Here is a 23,301-nt window from a genome sequence, read left to right as displayed (position 1 = left end):
AGGTGTGCACACAGCAGCAGATCTTATTTCTGAAAACACCTAGGGTTGTGGTAATAGGGCACGAGTTAGACCCACGAGTTAGAAATATCTACCTTTAAGGTCACCACAGATTTTAAAACAAAAAAAACATTTTCTAGTTTTCAGGAAGAAGGGTTTTCTCAAACTTGTGGTTGAATGCACGCTATCTTTACTTTGTTTAATTTTGTCTTTTTAGCAGATTGAAACCTACTCATTAAACCTTCTGCTGTCGAGGCATTCATCTCCGACACAAAAAGAAAAAGACACGCATGCCTTTAGGATTTCAAGCATTTTACAGATAAAACCTCTGACTTTAAGATCTGCCAAAGAAAACTGGTGATACATTACAAACCATTTAATGTCCTAACTTATGCAACTCTTAAAAAAAAAAAGCCTTCAGGCGAGCTACATCTTGGCTGACTGGCGGAACATAAAAGGTTGCTTTCACTGCCAATAAAAGGACAACGTCCTTAGAATTCACGACACAACAGCCACTGCAGAGCCACAATGCTTCAGAAGAGAGAGAGAGAGAGAGAGCTCAGAGCGATAAAACAGCTCCGAGCATCAGAAGGATTCATGCAACGCTGGACTTCAGAGAGATTTTAACGAGTTTCTGCAGTTTAATAAAGTCAGTTTGAGATTGTTCCTACTATTAAATTAAGAAAAACAATTAGGGCTGAATCACAGACTCACCTGGAGAAAGTGTGACTGTGATTAGGACAAAGCTGAGAGTGAAGTAAAGCAAAGAGTTTGCTGTTTTTCTTTTGTTAGTGTGAGACGGTTGCCTTCCAGTTTTAAGAGAAAATATTCATTTTAGCTTTGAGCCCTGGAAAAAGAAAGAAAAATAATTTCCAACTGTGTGCTGTTCTTCATTGGCTTCACGTTTTCTGGAGCCTGCAGCAAATGCCACAAAAGAAATAAATTAAATAACCCCCCCTCCATTCAAGTACCAGCTGTGAAGAGCAAGCTAAATATAAAGACAATATGCTTCATTAATGCAAAACACAAACAAAAGTGACAGGTGCACCGCCAGCAATCCAGCATTTTGACACCACCAGCCTAAAGACAGAATAACTAAATAGAAATATTGACTCATTTGAAGTCAGAAAGTGTTAATGCATAAAGAGATGCAGGCAGTTTTTACTATCCAAAGGGCTGTGCTTTTTCATACAAAAAGAGCAAAAAACAAAAGCACCTTCTTCACACAGCAACAGAGCAAATGCTTCGATTCGCCACGTGTAAATCAATTAGGCCTGAACATGAGAGCTGGTGAGTCACACTGCCACTTTGTCTCCGCTCACAGATACGCTGCTGCTGGGAAGGCTGCCAGCTGCATCCGAGCCATGACTGGACAGACTCCACACACCTCGCTCTGCAGCCGACCCGAGACGGGAGGGCTCGAGCCATCAGCGCCACTTACATCACCGCGTCCGCCCGTGGAACCGTTAGACGTAATCCCTTCAATCCAATTACTCAGGTTAACCGCAATACAGTCTTACTGGCTTTCGTCCAGCTCGCCGTCCAGCCCAGGAGGTAAACCAAACGGGATCAATTTGCATATTTGATAACTGCATATACACCTCTTTAATATATGAAATGCTGCCTCTGCTTCACTTTGATGGAGATTACTCAGACCTACAGGAGCCCAAAACAAGTCCAAATCAGCAACCTTCCACCACCGTGCTTGCTAGTTGATATGAAGTGTTTGTTTGGTTTTCTCCAAACATGGCACTGTGGGTTGTGGGTTAGGGTTAGGAAGTCCTGTAGTCCTGTGGCTCATTTAAGTCATGCAGCCATGTTCCTTTTAGAGAGAAGAGACCTTCCAAACAAGCCGTACTTGTTCAGTCTGTCTAACTGTCCTGTCATGACCTTTAATCTTTTACCTACCAGCTGAGGCTTGCAGAGTCTGAGATGGAGCTCATGTCTCCGAGCACTGCACAGTCTGAACTTGGGGTGAATTTGCTAGGACGTCGACTCCTGGGAAGGTTTTTGTTATGCCTTGAGGCCATTTTGTTTGCATAACACTGTGCAGCTGCTGTGCTCGTTGACATGTGAGCTGGACTATAAGAAATGAGGAGCAGGACACAAACGTCCAACCAGAAACCCGCCAAGCTGGGCCGCCGACAACTGCACAGTGTTACGCAAACAAAATGGCCTCGGGACACAACAGTTTCCACTTATGAATAATCTTTCTGTCTGTAAAATGATGGGTTCCAAATTGTTAGGAAATAGACTCTAACCTTTCCAAGACTGATGGGAAGCAACAACAACTGCTTTTTTAAAGGTGAGTGCTATTGTCTTTCCACCTTGGCGTAGTTTTAACTCACACCTGTACGCTCAGAAGCAGCAGAAATAAAATATCCTCCTTTTCTAGAGGTGGTCCCACTGATGCTGATCAGTTAATCCATAGATTTGATCAGCAGCTCCTGGATGATACAGAACCTCTGAAGTCCTGTGGAAGCAGCAAGGATAAACCATTTTGGCTTTGTTTAATAAATCATGACATAGTGGAATCTGTTGTGCATTTTTGTACACTTGAGATTAGATTTTAATACTTTTCGAACCTAGCAAAGATCAAACCATTTTTAATTTTCCCCCGATATGGAAAATCCTGGAACCGAAAGGAGGGTGGGCTTTGATTTTCCCATGACTGTATATGAAATACTGCCTCTGCTTCACTCTGGCAAAAAATTAATTAGTTGGATAAACAGAGAATGTGCTGATATTTTCAGTCAGTCAATCTAATGCGTATTTTTAGCAACTTCTGCTTAAATAAAAATCAGCAAACTGGAGGCGTCACTCAAAGAAAAGTATTAGCTGGTTCATCAATTCAATTGTGCATTAAGAAAATAAACTATAAAGGAATAACCATCATAAACATCCCCTCTGCTTCAGCGCCTGAAGGTTAATGTTTTATTTCATATAAGTGCATAAATTTTACAATAAGAGGCGGATGGTTTTTAGTGCGCTGGTCTTGATTGCATTAATCTGATTAGTTAGTATGCATGTGGGTGGAGATAATAAATCAGATCGTTACATGAAGCTGTATACTTCTTTGGATCCAATCAAGCATAAAATGTTTTGACTGTAACAAAAGATAGAACTGTTCAGATGATAACTTTTGGGGGAAAAAATACAACTTTCTTTATATTAAAAACAGTGTTCCGCATGAAGAGTTTCAAACATTCAGCCTGAGGTCAGATAAATCTAACTTGGAAATAGCATCACATTCGAAAACAGCAAACTGGTTGCAAACACTCCCATCAGCAAACATGCCGAGCTCAGGCGTCCTTGATCAGAAACTCTTCACCCCATCAGCTCCGAGAACGCTGCGTCTGACCTCCGACCCTCGTGTGGAAAGGAACAGAAGAGGCAAATAAGCAGCACTCCTTCTGCAAGGCAACAACTCGCACTGCCACAATGACAAATCCCTCAATCAGCTTTGCAAGGGGAAAAAAAAGAATAACTTTGAGCCTGTTTATGACACCACGTGTCAACAGATGTGCATGAACGAGCTCATTAGAGGACTGACTTTTCCCCTGAGCAGTCATAAAACCCATGTTCTCTCTCACCTGGGGGGGATTTGTCTGCCTTGCTCTTCATCCAACACTGCTGATGCTCTTTTACAAACAGTTTGTTTAACATACAAGTGTGTCGGGGGAGTTCTGCGAGGAAGAAACTTCAGGCATCCGGTGGCCAAAAGCCTCTGAGGACCTCCAAGGAGCCAGCCAACCCCACACCTAATCTGTTCAGATTTGACAGCAAAGCTTTTATTGTTGGGGAAGGTGGGTCTCCCCTGCATTCAGCAGGAAACTGACCACAGACGGTGGCAGGATTTGTGTAGGCAGAGCGCTGCAGCGAGCAGCATTCACAGCCTCGATGCAGCCATCAAGGAGCGTATATACTTTATTGCATACGTAGGCGTTTCTTTTGTGCAGTAATGAAATTGAGAAAATACTTAGTAGAAATGAAAAGGAAAGAAGAGACTTTGGGCATTTAAAGGTGGTTAAGCACCAAATATGGAATAAAATCTACGCATACAGTTGTCTCCATGTAGCAAACTGAGGTAATTGTGTCCAGAACTGAACAGACTGAGTGAGGTGCCTTCCAGCAGCGTGTCTAATTCATGCACTGTAACGACACTTTCTGCTCGGCGCTGTAAACAGAGAGCGTTGCTGCATCAATAAAAAGGGGTGGAATATTAAGAGTGTGGGGGGATTCATGCAGAAGCAGTGTCCAGATCAGTGGAACATGACAGAAAAAGCATTATTTTTTCTGCAACATGTCCTTCTACATGGAGACTTCTCCTGTATGTTTGCTCACAGGTGGTTTTTATGCTTGAAGGAAACGACTCTGACGGCACAGAGGAAGAAATCAAAAGGAGACGCTTCATGTTAGTGAGTGTGCTTCTCAAATGTGGGCAGTAAGCAGTCCAGCTCCTGACGGGTCTGTGCCGGCTGGATTCCCACAGGATTTGAACTCATCATCAGTGGGACGTAATTACCCAAAATCCAGACATGAAGCAACTTGTTTGTACTCTCCAGTCAAAGAAAAACACACAAAGGTCACAAAAACTAATTGAAACTGACAAAAGTAATAACGAGAAACAAATTTACTGAAAATCAACAAATAAAAATGTTTAAAAATTAGTCTGATTTTGAATTTTGGTTCCACAGGTTTTTTGTTTTTAAAGAAACTAATGAAACTGGCTTTGACAAATCGATGATTCCCTTAATTTAATAATTTGATGCACAACCTTTGAGGCGATCAGTACAGTCAGGTGATTTCTGCACCTGTCCTCAGGTGTCCTCAGGTGTCCTGGTCCACTCAAGCTGTCTCAGGTCTGAAGCTCCTGCTCCAAATGTTCAACAGGATTCAGATCAGGACTCAGAGGTCACTGCAGAACGGTCCAATGTTTGGTTCTGACCCATTCCGAAGTGTTTTTAGCTGAATGTTTTGGGTCTTTATCCTGTTGGACCCATGAGCTGAGACTGAGACCGAGCTGTCTGACTCTGAGCAGCACATTTCACTTCAGAAAGCCTTGATAGTCTTGAGGTTTCGTTGGACTGCAGAGGTTCTGGTCCGGACCTGCAGCCCCAGAACAGAACCAGGCCTCCTCCATGTTCCCCTGTAGGTTCAGGGTTCTGTTCTTTGGTTCAGGTTTGGTCTGTGGACACAGAAGCTCAAGTTTTGTCTCATCTGTCCAAAGGACGTCCTCCCAGAAGCTTTGAGGCTTCTCAGTATGTCTGGCTTTTTTAGGACTTTCGTGTCCTCCTCAGTCGTCTTCCATTATGTCCACTTTGTCTCAAACAGACTGATGGGGCGATCTCTTTGGAAGTTGCTCCGGGGTCTTTGGTTATCATTCCTGATTCCCGTCTCTTCAGTTTGTCAGCAGTTGTCCTCATGTGGACACGTCCAGGGAGGTTGTCTCCAGTCCTGAGAACCTGAACCTTCTGTAGTCTCAGGAACATCCAGCTGCTTGGAGACGGTCTTCTAGTCTTTAGCTTCATCATTGTCTTTCTGAGCTCCTGAGACATCTCAGTTCTCAGCTCTCCGTCCTCCATGTTCAGTGGGGTACACACCATGACACCAAACAGCCCTGTGACTACTTGCCCCCCTTTAAAAACATGTAGACCGACTGATTACAGGACTGGAGACACCTGTGATGCTGATTACAGGACACACCTTAGTCGGATATGTCTCTATGACCAAATTAGATCCAATCATCACCAGAATTTTGATTTTTATGTTGATTTTCAGTTAATTTTCTAATTATTACTTTTGTCAGTTTCAAGTTATTCCAGTGACCTTTATGGGGTTTTCTTTCTTTAACCAGAAGGCACAAACAAATTCCTCTACATCTGTGTTTTGTCAGGGTCATGTCAGAACAGACTCCTTAATCCTCAAGCTGAATTTGAAAAAGTCACATTAAAAAAAAAGGAAAGAAAATGTTGCTAAATGTGTTTATTCTTTTTTAATACCAGAATCTGAAGCTCCATTTGTGTCTGAATGTTTGGCACAAAATGAGCAGAATCACGTTGTGTGCAGCGCTGCCTGAGGATGTTAAACAGGGGAGTGGGGCACATGCAGCGGGATCGGATCACTCACCACACGAAAGCGCCGCCACGCAGATGAAGGGAGTCCATCTGAAATCCCGTGCACCTGTCATGGTAGAGATCCCCGCAGCTGGACGGTAAATCCCAGTGGTTCTGAGCAGGACCGAACCTCTCCGCGGGGCCTCCGCACGACGCTGGCGCAGTTCTCCTCAAGTTGGATGATGCGCAATAATGAAGGGGCAGGATGCGTGTTTGCGCGAGAGCGAGGTCCCTGTCCTCCCCCTCCAAAAAAAAAAAACAAAAAAAAACAAAATGAGATGTTAAGTCTTCACAGAGTCTTTCCGAGCTTCAATCCGGCGAGAAGAAAGTTCAAAGTGTCCTGACGGGAGGACGGAAATGCAGTGTCCCCGAAACGGGTCCAAACCCGATCAGGTTCTAACCCACCAGAATCAGATGTATTAATCTGTCAGCGGAGAGGTGACGCGCGCGCACTGGCTCCGAAACCCAAACTGGTTGGGGGGGGTTCTGTTCCGTTCTGATGGTCAGTGTCCAATTAAGAAAGAAAAAAATCAATTATGAAATTCCTCTAATGATGGAGGAGCTCAGCTGGACCGAACCGCGGGTTCTGCTGGTACTGACTGACTTCTCCGGGGTTCGTGAAGAATCCACAGCGGAGACAAGAACCTGAGCAGAACTGAAGCAGGTCCAAACACCGCGCGCGTCCACAGGTTCGGCACCGCAGCGCGTTGCGACAGTCAGCTGGGAGTCATGGTGTCTCCAAAATAAAATAAATTAAAATAAAACATCCAGAAAACTCTTTTTCTCCCGTTCTACTTTGAGCCGTCAGGCTACATAACCGAACCGAGCATCTTCTGTCGGTGCCCGCTTACCGGAGGAGACACCAACTGAGACAAGTCCGCCGAACTCCGTCGGTACAAGGTCGGTTCTCCGGTTCTTCCGGAGACGGTCCGGCGGGAGGCGCGTTTCCGCCGAGTAGCTCCGGTCCAGGTGTTCAACTCCCCTCCGAACTACGGGCTCACCTGACGAAGCGTCCAGAGGAGCCGCAGCTATGCTCATCAGGCTCGAGACCGTACGGGAGCCACATCCGGTGCGGCGTTTCAAAATAAAAGCGGCTCCGCTGAAAGGCTGCAGGTTTCCTTCTTAGGGCCAAACAAACGAGTTTAACTTAAATATTGAATTTAAATGTTTATATTAAAGCACTAAAGAAAATAAATCAAAGTAAAACAATAACAAAATTCATAAAGTTTCATTAAATAAAAGCGGAAAAAATAAAATACTGCCTGCCCATTAAATATTTAAATCAAGGAGAAAATTATGACTATTGAATGACTTTGCTGAAATTAATTAAAAGAAGCTAAAACTAAGTTGGTAAAATTAAAACTAGAAGAATGACAGCCGAAACAGTTCAAACGGATGTTCAGCTGATCAGGATACAAGCTAAAATGAGTACAACTGTGAAAAGCTAAAAGGAGCTGAACAGCCTGTAAAAGCTAAAAGGAGCAAAATGACTGTTAAAGCTAAAAATGAGTCAAAGCAGCTAAACACCAAAACTGTAGTGAACATTTGCAACTGAAAGTAGCATAAAGGAAAGTAGCAAAACAGCTAAAAGCTACAAAACGGCAGCTAAAAGTTAAAGAAGACAAAAACAGAACCACTTTGCAGAAGCAGATTTAAAAAAAAAACTAAATGTTTTTGAAGGAATTGAAGAGATCTCGCATTTCTACAGCGAAATATATTTTAAATAAAATTAAATATTTGGAGAAGTATATAAAAAAAGTTTCCTAATCCAAAAGTCTTAGCTCACTATTCCCAACAGAGCTGAACATTATGATAAATGAATGATTAAAGTGGCACAAAGTATGTGGCAGTATTATGATTGGAAAAACAGCACAAAATAAACTATAAACAGGAAAACAACAGAGTGAATGCTGAGTTCACATTCGTACCATGAAGCTGCTTCAGATAAAGAATGTTTAGTATTTAAATTAAACAATTTTCCTTAGAAGTTTTGAACAAATTTTACAGAATTTGAAGCCTGAATAAATAATCTGTTAGAGAAACAAAGTGAAAAACTAAAGATTGAGTTCTTGTGATTTTGGGGCTTAAACTTAAATCTATTTTACCTCGAAATGAGTGCTTTTTAAAATCTTTTTATTTAAAATCAAGTTTGAAGCATCTTTTTTAGAAGTTTAAAGTCTTTTATTTTTAAATCCAGGAGGCCCACTTCCGGTTTTGCCCATATTAGGCGTTTAGCGCTTGATGGGGCTCAAACTTGGCATCACGGACTGAAATGAATCCTTGAATGTGAGGAAAGTGTCCAACTTAATAAAAAAAAGCTCGTTGACGTGACTTCAGAACTGATTTACACTTTTCAGTGATTAATCCCTGATTTTATTCATTCACCCAGAGTAAAGTGAGACATAAGAGACTAAATGCTCATGCATGGTGCACACTGACCATGTCTGCAGGTTCCTTTAGTTTCTCACTTTGCACACAAGTGGAACAGAGACACTTTGGGGACTTAAAGAGACAGCAGCATGGTTTAAAAAGAACGAAATTATAACCCATTTCTAACATTTAGAGCAACTTTTATTGACCCTGCAGGTTTTAAGTTTTCCTGCTTCAACACACCTGATTCATGTTTAATTATCTCCTCAGCATCTCATCAGGTTCCACATAAACTTGATGACCCATTCATTACAATCAGGTGTGGTAAAACAGGAAAACGTTTAAAATATGTTAGGATAAAAAAAGCAACATAATTCCAGTTCAGGCTTTTCATTACATTTCAGCTGTTGGATAATGTGTCAGATTCTGACTTTAATTTGGACTCTGATCACCAGTTTTCACCTCCATGTTGAACCAGTTTCTACCCTGATGACACAGACTCTGAGTCAGATGAGCTGAATCTTTTTATCAGTTTACATTCGTCTGCTTTGTTTTTATCTTTCAAACATCTGCCTGAAAATTAAACGTTGCCCAAGAAGCATTTTGAGTAGTAGCCAGGATGAAGTTCAAAGAAATATTGAGGGTCAAGTGTGAGAGCAGTCATCTAAAAATATTTCTAATTGTCAAAAATAATCTATTTATCAGTAACAGATCTCAAGAATATTCGTGGAGTTCAGAGTTGTGGTGCACTGTTCTAATGTGAAGCCTTTTTTATCTAAATAAATCAGCTGTTAAACACAGAGGAGCTGATTCTTCGGTTTTGTGTTGCCATCAGTGGCACGTGGGGAACATTTCATGGTGGAGGGAAGAAAGGGTTCAAACGTTACAGAACACATGGCTGGAAGACGCTACGATGGCTTCTACATCAGGAAATTAATCAGATGAACTCATACTGAGACCAAAAGCCTCAACCAGACGATTCCCAAAGAGCTGTTAGCTGGAAGCTTGGAATATAAGACTATAAACTGAAGGATGGTGCATCTCTCAGGTCCTGTGGCAGGTCTTTTTTTTGTTTGTTTGTTTCTAAAAAGACAACTTTCAGATAGAGACGATTTGTTGCCAGCTTGATGGTGACTCTCACAGTTGCAACAATGCCGAGGTGGGCACAAAGCGGGCAGAGGGTGTGATGTGGGCCGAAGTGGACAATTAAATAATGGGCACAGCCTAGAATACGGTTTTGCAAGCTGTGCACGCAAAAATAAGCTGTGATTTTCAAGAATTGTCTGTGCAAATTGCAGGCTCATGGTTCACTGATCGCTAAGCTGCAAACATTCAGAATTCAGTGAGAATGCAACAGAAAATTTGCCTATTTTCTGACAATAATGAGTCAAGTTTGAGTTGCCAGCTCGTCTCCATCAGTCCCAGTGAGATCTACGTAATCTTTTAGAAACTGGTCAGATGCAACACCGGTCCTGTGCTTCAGGTCTGGAAGAATTCATCCTTTCATCGCCTTGCATGCTCCAGATGAAGGCTCAGCAAGATGTGGGACCAAACTCCGTTGAAACTAGAGAGATGATAAGAATATATAGTTTAGAGACACGTAAGAAACTTTTCACCAGTGAGGGGTTTCCAGTCTGTAAAATGTACTCATGGTGGGTGTTTGAACGAGCAGCTGCACACGTTTCAAGTCCCATTTAAGATCCACTACTTAATGATCTAGCAAGCAAAGAAAAATTAAAGTCAGTGGACGATCCCATCAGGTGGCCGTATTTAATTTCCTCCTTGTTTGTAATGTAGGAAGGTGCAGAGCTCAGCGTCTGCCTGCAGGAAGAGACGAAAAATGGGCCCGAAGGATTAACACATCCAATTTATCACAACCACTTATATAAATCAAGTCACTTCCAATTTTCCAGTTAGGACACCTGAGCTGCAGCTCAGCAGGAAGCAGCCAGGTGAGACGGCGCCGGTCTAAAGAAGACAAGATGTTGCAGGAATGAGATTCCTCTGATTTGCCATTTCACTCAGTTGTCAAACCAAGTAGTTTTTTTTTTACGCTTTGTGAAAATTAGGGTCGAGTTATTCCCTCTGGGAGTTTAATCTTTCCAGCAATTATGCTTGAAAATAGAATAGCTTTGTAGTAAAAATAAATCACATCTTGCAAATTGTTATTGGTTCTTCTCGTTAATTTTATCGAATGTGCAAACAGCTTTCTGCCAACTTGGCTGCTCCGTCGTTCTGTCCTTCTGTGAGCAACAAGTTCCGACATCCCAGTTGCCCCTTTTTCCTGCAGAGTTGTAGATTAATGTCAAAGCTTGTTGTCTTGATATTCCTGAAAACTCTCACATGCTCATGTCATTTTGGCAGCAGCTTTTTGACACATTTTTGTCTTTGTGTTGTCAGCAGCACAACATGGCAGCCGTTTGATGATGTGAATCAGGAATAAAACGAACTGAAACAGAAGTGTCCTTTTGTCTGTTTCCTTAACATCGAATATATTTGTTTTATGTAGTAGTTTAGCCCAGATCTCTCTATTGATTGTCCTTGTTGTCATTTGTTTTGTATCCCAGACAGGAATTTCCCAAACCTGTCACGTTCAGCTTCTTCTGCTTAAACCTTCCTGTTGTGTTCGGGTCAAATTTGATCATTTTAGAAGATTTTTCCTCTTAAAAAAAGGCTGCTCCTTTTATTTAATGAGATGCCACGACTTAGACAAGACATCTGAACAGAGAAAATTCATTTTGATCATTTTTATTTAATTCAAATATCGTACACGTGTGCTGTTCCCAGTTAAAACTGTCCAATCATTAGAAATGAATGCATGAGACATTTGATGCATGAAACTGACTCCAACAGATGGGCATAGCGTCTCTCCCATCACCTCAGAAGCATTTATTTGTAAAGAGACACACACACACACACACACACACCTCACTCCCCTTTTTGGCTTCAGCATCAACCCCTCCAGCAGTTCTCAAACTTTTCCTAACAAAGCACCACCTCAGAAAACACTAAACTCACTAAATACCACTTCACGAGCAGCAACCACACAACAAAGTGAGTTTACAGGGATTCTTAAAAAGGTAAGGAAGTGAGGATGACTCAGAGTGGAGGTTCTGTCTCACCGGGCAAATATCCTGACCACGTTAGGACCCCCCCAGATGGATGAGTGGATGTTGGCAGAGATACAGTAAAGGGATAAAGGATGGAAGCAGTAAGAAGGTGTGGAGTGTGGAGTGTTGCATCGAGCTGAGATGAATCTGATGAGAGCGGAGTGTGTAGCTCTGATGTACCGGTGCTGATGATGGCGGCAGGGGGTGGAGAGGAAGGTGGGTGTGCCGAGAGCGCGAGACAAGCCGAGCTGGACTATAAGAAGTGACGTTGCTCCCAAACCTCAGATAACACAGTAACTCCATTTTTGAGCTTGCCAAACTCTTAATCCTTCCTGTTTGTCTGCCCCACAGTTTTAAGCATCTTGAACCAAATTTCCTGTCAGTTCTGAACCTTTTGTTGCTCGCAGGTCCTACAGAGTAGCCTCTCACACACCTGTCAGCCGTCGTCTGCTCCAGTTTCCAAAGCATTTTCCATTTTGAGCCAATACTAATTTGCTTCAACCACTCATCTTCTTGTCTCTTGTAAGTTAGCTTATTTAAACTTGAAAAAGTCCCAGTGCAGCGACCGCGAGTACCACCGGTGGCACCACAGACTCTTTGCCCCATGGAAACGCCACCTGTAGGGAACCTCATTAACAATCACATCGTTTCAGTCAAATATAGAACTTCTCTCGCTGTGATGTTTTGTTTTTGAGGATTTACTCAGAGTTCATTCTGAGGCACATAAAACAATATACTATTGATGCTCTCAGTGAGGACCATTAAAAACAGAGTGATCAAAGCATTAGGTGATAATAATATATATATATATATATATATATATATATATATATATATATATAAAATATCACAGATTTATAATTGGATGTATTAGGGTGATCATTTTTCACTAGTACTAGTTAAGTAATGAACACAACAGGTGGGTTAATTATGTTTTTTGTGCTCTGGGTTTTATTTCCTAATATTGTAAGTCCTGTTCTCTCCATTCACCTGAGCTCATTTAACAAATTAACACACCGGCCTTCGGTTAGTCATTAGCCCCCTGGGAGGAAAAAACACCTCAAGGTTTCTTTTATTTTCTGCCAGACTCCTGTTGTTTGTTCCTGTGTTCAGTCACTTCTGCTCTCCTGTTTTTTGACTTCCTGCCTAGCAGCACCTTTGGTTTTGTTTTATTTAAGTAAAAGATTTATTTGTCTCACATCCTCCTGTCTGTCAGCCTGTTTTTGTGCTCCTAGAAAGACAGTCCTGGCAAAATACAAATATTATAACACTAAAAATATTTTTTTTCCCCACTGAACAAGCGCACAAACTACCCTGCAGCACAGCTTGTTAATATGCACATCCAGGCAACAGGAGGCCCTAACATGGTTAATTACATGAGCAGTTTAACATGATGCACCTGCTTCAGCCTGAAAACCTCTTTTTACATTAGGTGACGGGTTTCTACAATTAAATTATAAAGTTGTTACTGAAAAGAAGTTATTTCATAGAGGATTTGGGGTTTTAACTTGTCTGTGCGGTTTGAAAAACTCATGAAAAAACAGAAAATTGTTTTAAATAAAGAAACAGGGTAAAGTACATTTTTAAAATGTGATTAAAAAGGGGAACAGATGACTTTGCATTCAGTTTAAACTGTGCGTAAAAATAATCACCATGTATTAAAGACAAAGACGTTTAATGGCGTGTAAATTTGGACCACATTGGAAGAACTAAACAGAACCAAGACTTCTGTGTAACTGGACCAAAGTTGATGGGCTACACAGCACAGTTTGTGTTTTTGGCTAAATTTGGACCACATTAAGCCGAGCCAGAACAGAAAAGTAGCCTGCATCGTCTCTGCAGACTAATGAGATCCAAACTTGCCTAAATTAAACCGACTCCGTGTGCGGCCGATAAAATGATCTCATCTTCAGGTCCATTAATTTCCTATAAAGCCTCCCGTCAGTGTTTGAACTTTAATTAGGCAAAAAAATAATATATCAGAAGAGTGGGAGGAACCAAACACGTGTCTTTACAGGTTTCTTTTTCTCTCCTTTTCGCAGTGGGAATTAAAATCGTTAATAAATGATCTGATAAGATTGATGAGATGATTTCAGGTTTATCTGATAAATCTCAGGCCAGAAATCCAAACTCTGGATTTGTATGTGTGTAAATTCAAGCTGATCTTGCAAATTATGCATTGTTTTTATGTCCTCATAAAGCACTCGTTAAAAAAAAAAAAAAAATGTAGCCATCAAACAAAAGCTAATGTTTAAGATGAAATCCATTCTCAGCTAAAAAGAAATAAACTATCTGAACAACGGCATTAATCAGACACTTTAAAAGCTTCATAATAATCATTTACCATCACCTTAACCCAGTTTCCAGACAGCTTTAATCTAATCATAAACAAGAACAATTCAATGAAAACCTCAATTTAAAATTGCAAAAAATAAATAAGTTTTTAGTGAAGGATTAGGCTTAATCCACGTCTAAGAAACAGAGCCTTTATATGGATTTTTGCAGAACAAATATCAAACAAATAGTAGCAGTCAGATAAACAACTTCATTAGTTTGAAGCCACAGATTTGATCTAACTTCTAAAATTAAAATAAGTCTGGACAACAAAAAGAAAACAAGTGAACAGTTTGTCAAAAAAGAAAATGGAGTAATAAATGTGAAATTTAATAGGAGGTCAGAAATCATCCATTTAGCTTCATTTGATTGTTTTTATTTGTTTAATTCTTATTTTTAGTGGTCAGACAAATCAGTGCTGCTGTGAGGAACAAACATCTGGACTGTTTTCAGCAATAAGTTCAAAAAACCCCTTTTTTTGTGAATTTCAACAAAACCAGGATAAATTGCACAAATATTTAAAACCCATTGCGAGGAAGAGGATAAAAAGTGCTGACTCACCTTCCTGATGTCCTGGTCTGCACCTAACAGAAAACAAGAAGAGAATAAGAATAAAAAGAAAAATTAAAAGTAGTGTTTATGTAAACCTGAAGCTGTTGTAGACATTAAAATGTTTGTTTTTGTTGCAAAGAGAACAGAACAAAACACTGAAAACGCTTCTGTCAGGTTTGTGTAGCTTAAGACCCAGGATGGCAGACTGCTGAAATAAAACAAAGATTTTATTAAAGTAATAAAACAAAACAAAAGCTGTTCTGGCAGCAAACCACTTCCAGAACACGATGAAGACCAGCATGGCTTGAGAGCGCGCAAACAACAGACCCAAAGTGGAAAAAAAAGACTGAATATGAAGGCTGAGGTGGACGAGGAAGTGGCTGCACCTGAGGCTGATTGGACAGGAAACAGGTGTGAGTGGGCGGGGCATACTGGCAGCAGAAAAGTACTGACTGAGGGAAAACATGGGACTGTTTTTTTAGGGCTGTTTCAGTACACACTCCATACCAGTTGGTGGCGGTAACGCACCCAAACTGCTGTTTCCCAACCTCCAGAGAAAATAATAATAATAATAATAATAATAATAATAATAATAATAATAATTAAGAAGAAGAAGGCAGAAACAAACTTCAGTTTATCCTTAATGTCAAGACACTTTTCAAGATTACAAAGTGATAAAAATATATGGTGGAAAATATCTTATATTTATGCTATTTTCAATTAGAAAAAAGCAAAAAACTTATTACACACATTGAAAGAAATCAGAAAGGTAAGTGGCAGAAGTACCAAGTTGTTTTATGAATCGGTCTGAAGGGAAAACTCAGCTCAGGTAAAATGGGAGTCAATGAAAGTTTGGGTGTGTGCACACTGGGAGGATTTAAGAAACATTGCATGAAATAAGAGGAAAAAAATCCCCATGTGTTGATGTAAACTGTGACTCCATAAAAAAACAGTAAATGTATGAAAATGCCAAATCATTCACCTGAAGTCCAACTTTCTGTGACCCATTTAAACATTAAATGATGTTTCTACTGTGAACCCTGTGAAAGAGGGGGTTTCTCACCAAAAGCCTGTTGTTGTCTATGGGGAAATTATTTCCAGTTTTTGCTAATTTTGTTTCCCCATCTGATGCACTGCTACTAAAAGTCATTGCACACTAATCCTGACAGAGCTGCATGATTTGAGATATTCTTTTGTATGATTTTTTTTTCTTCCAAAGCTGCAGGAGTAGCTATTTAAAAAGAAACGGGGCGAACAGTAATGTGTTTCATGTTTCATAGCCTCTGCATTTCTAAAATTTTGGTTGAATATGAAAACAGACACCAAGGAAAACGAACCAAATGAGAGTCAGAAAGCACACCGTCACCATGCCAGTTTCAGCAGCGATGACGTGCTGCGACACATGACACGCACAACATGTGTGGAAATTCACACAATGAATTTCTGCAGACAATTAAAGCAGAGCCGAAGCCCCGGGGGGGGGGGGGAGACGAGTGTTGGATTAAGTCTCCCAGCAGATTGGTGTCTCTGTGGGCATGGAGCTGAGCATCGAGGCAGCTGCAGGACGAGAGCCAGCGCTCGTCTGCGTCACGTTCAGAAGCTGGACAAAGATGTGGAGGACACCAGCAGCCATGAGGACATAAAAATACTTATCTGGGAATGAGAGTCTTCCTGTTTCTTCTGTAGGTTTAGATTTTTTGTTTTTTGCAATCAAAACTGTTTGCTAATTGAACCTTTCATATATTTAAACATTCAGCTCCATCAGGAACAGTCTGCTGTGACTTTTAATATTTGTAACATTTACACTTTTTGAATTATTCTACTTCATTTACAAATATTTTTCCCATAGAAATACATTAGGACCTCAGCAATTCCTTCAAAAACTTTGTTTTGTTTGAATCTTTCTTCAGCAAACCGGCTCTTTTTTGTCTTCTTATATTACTTTTAGCCTTACGGTACAGTTTTGTTAACTTTAACTTTGGTTACAGTTTTATAGAATTTAGCTTTAAGCTTTGGTTTTGCTACTTTTAGCTTTTAGCTACTGTTTTATGAATTTTAGTCGTTAGTAAAGGTTCTGCTTGTTTTAATGGGAACATCTCAGTTATTTAATTCAACATAAAATTCAACAAATTTCAGCAAATTCATCCAGCGCTCAGAATTCACCATGCATGTTTGCAGAAAATGCAATTTCTCTAGTTGCTCAGAAATTTTGAGCAGAAATTATACGTATGGCTGATAAATGCTTGTCACAGGTGATGTAGTTTCTCTTCCAGATGAAGACAAACATTATATAATCTCTATTAAGCATTAAAAAATCCTCAGCTTTTATAGGAAGTTCCCATCAGAGTATAAGTTATGTAAAATAAAATGTGTGGAAGGTAAATTTATTTTTAAAAAGGAATCTACCTTTCCTCTCTGCTTTGCTATTTCTGCTACGGAGATAAAAACTGCAAACGTTTGCGACACATTTACATCATCAAGTGTCTTCAGAAAAAAAGCAGGAGCAAATATAGGTTTAAAAGATGGACCGCAATCACTTGAGACATAAACAACAGCAACAATCACAGCGTCGAAGAACAAGTGCAATCACTCTGCAAGTCAGATGAAAGCGTCAGCGCCGTTTGAACATCAGGCCGGCCTTTCATCAGGAAGCTTCTTTTAGCCTGCCGGCGTGTCAGAAGAGACTCGCATGCTTGATGCAGCCACTCCCAGTCATAGTTAATACGGAGCTTTGATCTGATCTTTGAGTTTAATGCAGCAAAAACAACAGAAAACTCCATTTTATAAGGATACAGTCAATCTGTGTGTGGGAGGGAGATGGGTTTCCTCCTTATTATGAGCCAGATCTCACAGACAATAAATGTGTCTTTCTCAGGTGCTGCTTTCGGAGCACGCTTCTATATTGTTATCTTTTTAATTTTTAAGACATACTTTGACATCTTGGGACAAATCTTTAATGAAGAGGCCGGTCTCTTGTCATATCTGCACATCCATCCAGTCATTTTCTTCCACTTATCTGAGGTCTTGTCACAGAGGCGACATCCCTCCTCCTATCAACACTCTCCAGCTCCTCCTGGGGGATCCCAAGGTGCTCCCTGAGCAGAGAGGATATATAATCCCAGCAGTGAATTCTGGGTTCGCCCCTTGGTCATCCTAATCAGATGCTCGAACCAGCAGCTCTCCTCCAAGCTCCCACCGAAGGATGGAGCTCCTCATCCGTCCAGCTCTGGAGGTGGTTTCTCATTCACCACGGAGTCTCCAAAATGTCACCAAACATTCACAGGGGTTCTCAGTTTCCTTGCATGACTTGCAGAGGCTGCAGTCTGTGTCCTTGAAGGTGCCACACAGATTAATTATCTTCGCAGGCAGCTCCACATGCAAACCAAGCGCTCCCTGCTTGTCCACTCCAGCTGTTTGCTGCTGAATCTCTCGTGAAACAGGCTCACCGCTGGATTCAGTCTGAAAGCCCCATTAGGCAGAGCCCGGCCGACTACGTGTATCCATAACTCATGGCCATAGGTGGGGGTTGAAGCGTAGACGGAGCAGTAAATCAAGATCTTTGGCTTTCAGCGAAGCCTTTTCTTTACAACGACTGACTGGAGCAACTCCCTCATTATCGAGGCCCTGATCCATCTGTTCGCGCGGTATCTGTGCAGTGGAGAGAGGTTCCTAATGTGAATTATTAAATTAGCAAATGTTCAAAGCACAAACTAATATATGTGACATAGTTCTATGTAGAAGAAAAGGAAATATGATTATACTTTTATTATTTTAAACTCCCCAAATAAAAGGGAATCAATTATTGTTCATCAATGCCATTTCTAGCAACTCATTCAGTTCTTATCCAGTTATTTATTTATACTTTCTTGAAAACGCCCCTAAATTAGTCTGTTTTTTTTTTTAATTGCAGGCCGAAGGGAATGAGCTTGAGGGCTCAGTTTGGCCCAGGAGCCATCAGTTTAGGAGCATTGTTTTAGATGACTGAAACACTCCTGCTTTCTGGTTAAACATCTCCCTGATTCTCTAAACTGAGATCACCTGACTGCTGTCTACTGCAGGTGAGATACTGACTGCTCCACACAACCCCACTAAAACTAAATATCTGTTTATCGAAAAATAATCCAATTGAAAAATAATCCAATTGAATTAAACTCGTGTCTGTTGGTTCCCTAACTGAACTCAGCTGAGAGACCAAATGTAAACGATTTGAAGATTTCGTGTTTACTTAGGATTTTTTTAATAAATGTTTTGATTTTCTTGTTTAAAATTGAAAATATTTAGGGTATCAGAATGTACTGAAATATGTTTCACTCACATTTTTTGGGGGGAAACCTTTGTGTGAATATCGTTTAGATGTAAAGAAGGTCAAACGTGTCCTCCGCTCCCGTCGTTCGTGGGTCATTCATGCCCTTTTGACCCAGTCTGAGGCCCGCCGGAGCTCCACAGGTTCCTCTCCTGAAGTTCTGATGAAATGAAGCCACTGGAGGTCGTCCGCACAGGAAACACGAGCGTGGAACACGAACGCAGCATGGAGTCTGATGTAAGACTAAGTGCAGCCATTGACAGACTTGTAACTCAGTGGGAACTTGGTATGAAACGTGGATTTTCACGCCCCAGAGCCGCACGTATCATTAGAGTGACACAGTGAGGGGGCTGGGAGGGTTTCTATCATTTTCTCTTGATTTCCACAAAGGAAAGGCCTGCCCGTCACACAATCCGTCGCTAAAAGTCTGAATTCAGCTTCTTTTATCTGAGACAAGCTACCTTACTTCACTCACAATGCATTTAAAATTAAACTAACTGGTAATTTTGTTTTTATTCAACCATCCTTAACCCATTTTTCATGACGCTAAGCCACCTGAAAGACAAGTTGTCAGCAGTTATCTGTGGATCAGCGGGCAGAGAAAAGGCCACTCAGGGTGGGAAGCAGAAATCCTGGAATGGAAGCTGGTGTAAAACTTGTTTTTAATGAATTACTGTCAATTTTTCGCTGCAGCTCAGGCTGCCAGAAAGTACGTTTTTTTAATCTAATTGCAGTGAGCAGCAATAACTGCAGAACTTTATTAAACACCACTTATCAATCGAGTAATCCAATCACCGGCGCTTACAGGAAGAACATGTGACGTTTATGTTTCTCCCACAGAGAAAACATGAAGTAACCTGGATTTCAGCCCAGAGTTCAGGAAAACATGTTGTTTTGCTTTTATTTAATCCAGAAAAAAGGAGTATTTATTGAAGGCATTAAATAAGTCCTGCAACAGTGAAGGGTTTTGGAAACTTTACTTATTAAAAGTAAAAGGACAGAAATATGTGTAGCATCGGTTCAACTGGAGCAAGCAAAGTTTAAAAACTTTAAAGTTTTTCTTTCTGATTTCATTCTTCAGATCCACAGCTATTACTTCCTTGACCTTGTCGCCAAAAGAAAACAAGCGGAACAAAAACTCAGTCCTTGACAGAAAAGCCAGATATTGAAAATATTCAGCTGAATGTTTTATAAGAATGACTCCTCAGCAGATCTTTTTACAAAACAGCTGATTATAAAGAAGAAACAAATCACTGAAGAGAAAATCCTCAGGAAAACAAAAAAACGGTGGCTGCGCTCTAAATCTTCCACCCGCCCCCGAAAAGCAATTCTTCTGCGGCCAACAAATCATGCTGCTGCACCGATGCCGGCATGCCGTTATGATTCAGAGGAGCTTCAGCCGCGCAGTGGACGGCAGGCGGCCTTCGGCACGTCAGGCATTCCCCTCTTTCCATTTCTAACCTCCGATGAAATAATTCATCAGTTCGGTTGATTCATTTCCTCAACTTCTCTCCCCTTATGAACGACCCTTCAGCAGCCTCTCCTTGAGAAGCCTTTAAAGAATTGAGACATTCTTCAAGACTTTGTCCTGGAATGGATTTTCCCGAGCTGGAGGAGTGAGGACGGAGGAGACCGGTTAAAATGACAGAAACGAATCGAGTCGATTGCTTCAAATGAAAAGAATAAAAGGAGCCTATTATGCAAATACATGATTCCAAAATGAAGGGAGTTTTTGTGACAACTTGCTCTCTTTAATCATCACACTGGATTTATCCTTGCAGTTTGTTCTATATTCTGGATTCTGATGTGTGTGATAACTGGCACAAGTGTTTAATGTTGCTATTTGCACAGCTGTATCACTTCTCTTCATGCAATTTCACATTTAATGTTAAGTCTGTGTCTTATTAAATTTTGAAGACATCATTTGAAGTTCAGTTTAATCCAGCAACCCGCTCTGGCTCTTCCTGGGGGACCCCAAGGCGTTCCCAGGCCAGAGAGGATCTTTAATCCTTTCAAGGAGTCCTGGGTCTGCCCCTGGGCCTCCTCCCAGTGGGGCATGTCAGACTCAGATGTCCAAACCACTTCATCTGACTCCAACGGCCCAGGTGGGTACAATGTGAACAGAGGTGTGCAGTGAAATAATGTGAATGGCCTAGAATATAGCTTTGCAAGCTGTGCACGTGTGATTTTCAAAAACTGGATGTGCAAAACTTGGCTGCCAGCTTGGTGGTCACAAACACTCCAAATTTAGTGAGACTGCAACAAAAAATTCATGTTTTTCACACAATCCTGAGTCTCCAGGTAGTCTCCAGCAGCTGCAGCCCAGTGAGATGCTACCTTGGGTTAGGCCACCCAGCTGTGGAAACTCATTTAAGTTGCTTGTATCCAGGATCTCATTCTTGTTCTGATCTCATGACCATTTGGTGAGAGTCAAAACCCAGATAGAGAAGTAAACTGAAAGTTTTGCCTTTGAACTCAGCTCCTTCTTCACCACAACAGACCAGAGCGATGTCGTCACTGTAGACGAAGCTCGATCTATCGTTCAGTCAATCCGTTGATCTGTTGATCTATCTCCCGCTTCATCCTTCCATCACTCATGAACAACCACCTCTAATCAGCCGAGAACCATGGTCTCAGACTCAGCTGACTCTCACTCTCGGCTGAAAGTCATGGCCTGAAGACGCCAACAGAGACGAGACCCTGATGTTCTCAGACCGGTCAGCCTCTTTTCCAGAACTACACCTTGAGATCTTGTCTGCAAACAGGATGGAAGTCCAACCCACATGAGGAGCAAGCTCAACTTTGTGCCAAGAATGTGGACACAGATTTCTGTTGTGACCAGATAGTCCTTAAAGTCAAAGCTTCAACGAGCAGCAGTAACAGCACTGCACTGAAGCCATGCAGTCTACGGTTCGAACAGTGAGCAAAATAATGTGTCAAAACCACATTAACCGAATTTGTTTACTGAGCCTGCGAAACACCACTTTTCTGATTTTGCAAACTTGAAGATTTGTGCAACTCAGAAACACTTAGACTCATTAGAATCAGATATTCAGCTGACAGGGGAATGAAAGTGCAAAAAGTGAACTTTAGCAGCTTAAAAGAAGATTTCAGAGCCATTAAAAAGCTTCCTTTGCTAAAAATATTATTTAAATCAACTTAGTGAAGCAAAGAGCATTATTCTGAGATCATTGCACTGAAAACAGATGAGTAAACATCCAGATGGAACATATTTTTACAGAGATCTGGGATTATCAGCCACACAGGGAAAAGTAGCATGTTGGTACATTTCCATCAACCTATTTCTGATCTCAGCTTTGTGTTTATTTCTTATAAACATCCCAACAAATACAGTATTTTTAAAAACAAAGTCACTGCTTTCTGTATTTCACAAAGAAGATTCTCTACAAATAATATTTTATCAGACTATTAATCAGTCTTAAAATAATTCAGTTGCAGCTCCTTTCATTGTTCCTCTTATTGATTCTTTTATTATTGTTTTGTTTTTAACACAGTGGGCAGTAAAAGTAAAGCCTTTGTTTTATTACTTGTGTGTATTATTGAAGACTTACATGAAACCATGTGTCATTCTTACTCTTCTGAAGAAACGTCAGGTGGTTTTTCATGAAACGTCCATAGCGATGGTCGTGGTGGTTTACCGTCATGGTGGCGGTCTATCCATGATGTGGGGCTCATGGCATAACTGCTGTTGAGGATTTGAAGCAGAACTCATGGTTAGGTTACATCCGTGATAGTAATAAAGTCGTAGAAACAACCAAGAGAGCCATGCCAGGGCAGATGCGTAGGTGCAGGAGAGCACCTTAGAGACAAAGGAAATGGCAGTAAACTAGCAGTGACACGATTAAGAGGTTAACGTTGTGTTGGTTCTGGAGTCTGCAGTAAATTCTGTGTGAAGGGGACCTAAAGACACTGGTTCATACCAAGAACTAACTCACCTGACAGAAACCAGCGCTAACTAACTTCATCTGGTTCAGAGGGTTAAAAGGTTCCCAGGATAATGTGCATCAAACAGTTGGGATGTCCCACAAACAGGACGTAACAACCGTAGCCAACAAGCAGCTTTTAGAATTTGACCTACAAGCAGGTGCTGCCCCCGCTGAAGCGTTGCCAGATCTAAAGTGACAGGCAGAATTCACTGCCAAATGAACCTCGATAGCATTGGGGGAAAAATAAAAAATAAAAACCCTCCTTTTGTCCAGCAGCTCTTGCAAAAATGACAGGCTGACTGCCAAAGAAAAATGATTGGTGAGCTCTCGTGTCCAAAGCATCAATCCTTCAACACTTTCTTCCCTCCTTCTGTAGTGTTGGTTGGTCTGTTTGCAAGATTACCTAAAAACTAATGAACAGATTTTAATTAAATTTTCAGGAAATTTAAAAAACGAGTGAATAAATTTTGGTGGTGATTCAGATCACGGTCTTGGTGGAGGTCTGTGTTTTCCGAAAGCTTCAGGTTTGGAAATAAGACGAGCGATAAACAGAGGTTACCTGAGGTAACATC

The 23,301-nt window shown here is 41.0% G+C and overlaps 1 protein-coding gene and 1 long non-coding RNA gene across 3 annotated transcripts in view; both read right to left on the bottom strand.

Annotated features, from left to right (window-relative positions):
* Positions 1–7,131, bottom strand: part of tmem132e (transmembrane protein 132E) — a 409,273-nt gene extending 402,142 nt beyond the window's left edge. Inside the window, exons 1-2 of one of the 2 annotated variants that reach the window (XM_025008806.2) lie at positions 6,965–7,131; positions 6,127–6,356 (exon numbers count right to left, since the gene is read on the bottom strand). In XM_025008806.2, coding sequence (XP_024864574.1) covers positions 6,127–6,187 — 61 coding nt within the window. In that variant the 5' untranslated portion in view covers positions 6,188–6,356; positions 6,965–7,131. Of the gene's footprint in view, positions 1–6,126 lie in introns of both variants that reach the window. The other variant, XM_037978997.1, reaches the window with a different exon arrangement.
* A 1,535-nt stretch (positions 7,132–8,666) lies between these two features.
* LOC119617578 lies at positions 8,667–22,965 on the bottom strand. Its single transcript, XR_005233910.1, has 3 exons — positions 22,355–22,965; positions 14,489–14,511; positions 8,667–10,047 (listed from the first exon to the last, which is right to left on the bottom strand). It is a non-coding gene; the product is annotated as an uncharacterized LOC119617578 (long non-coding RNA).
* Positions 22,966–23,301: the final 336 nt, after the last annotated feature.

Source organism: Kryptolebias marmoratus, linkage group LG13, assembly GCF_001649575.2.
Source record: "Kryptolebias marmoratus isolate JLee-2015 linkage group LG13, ASM164957v2, whole genome shotgun sequence".
Taxonomy (NCBI): domain Eukaryota; kingdom Metazoa; phylum Chordata; class Actinopteri; order Cyprinodontiformes; family Rivulidae; genus Kryptolebias; species Kryptolebias marmoratus.
The sequence above is the reverse complement of the archived record's forward strand: the minus strand, read 5'-3'. Positions and strand labels throughout refer to the sequence as shown.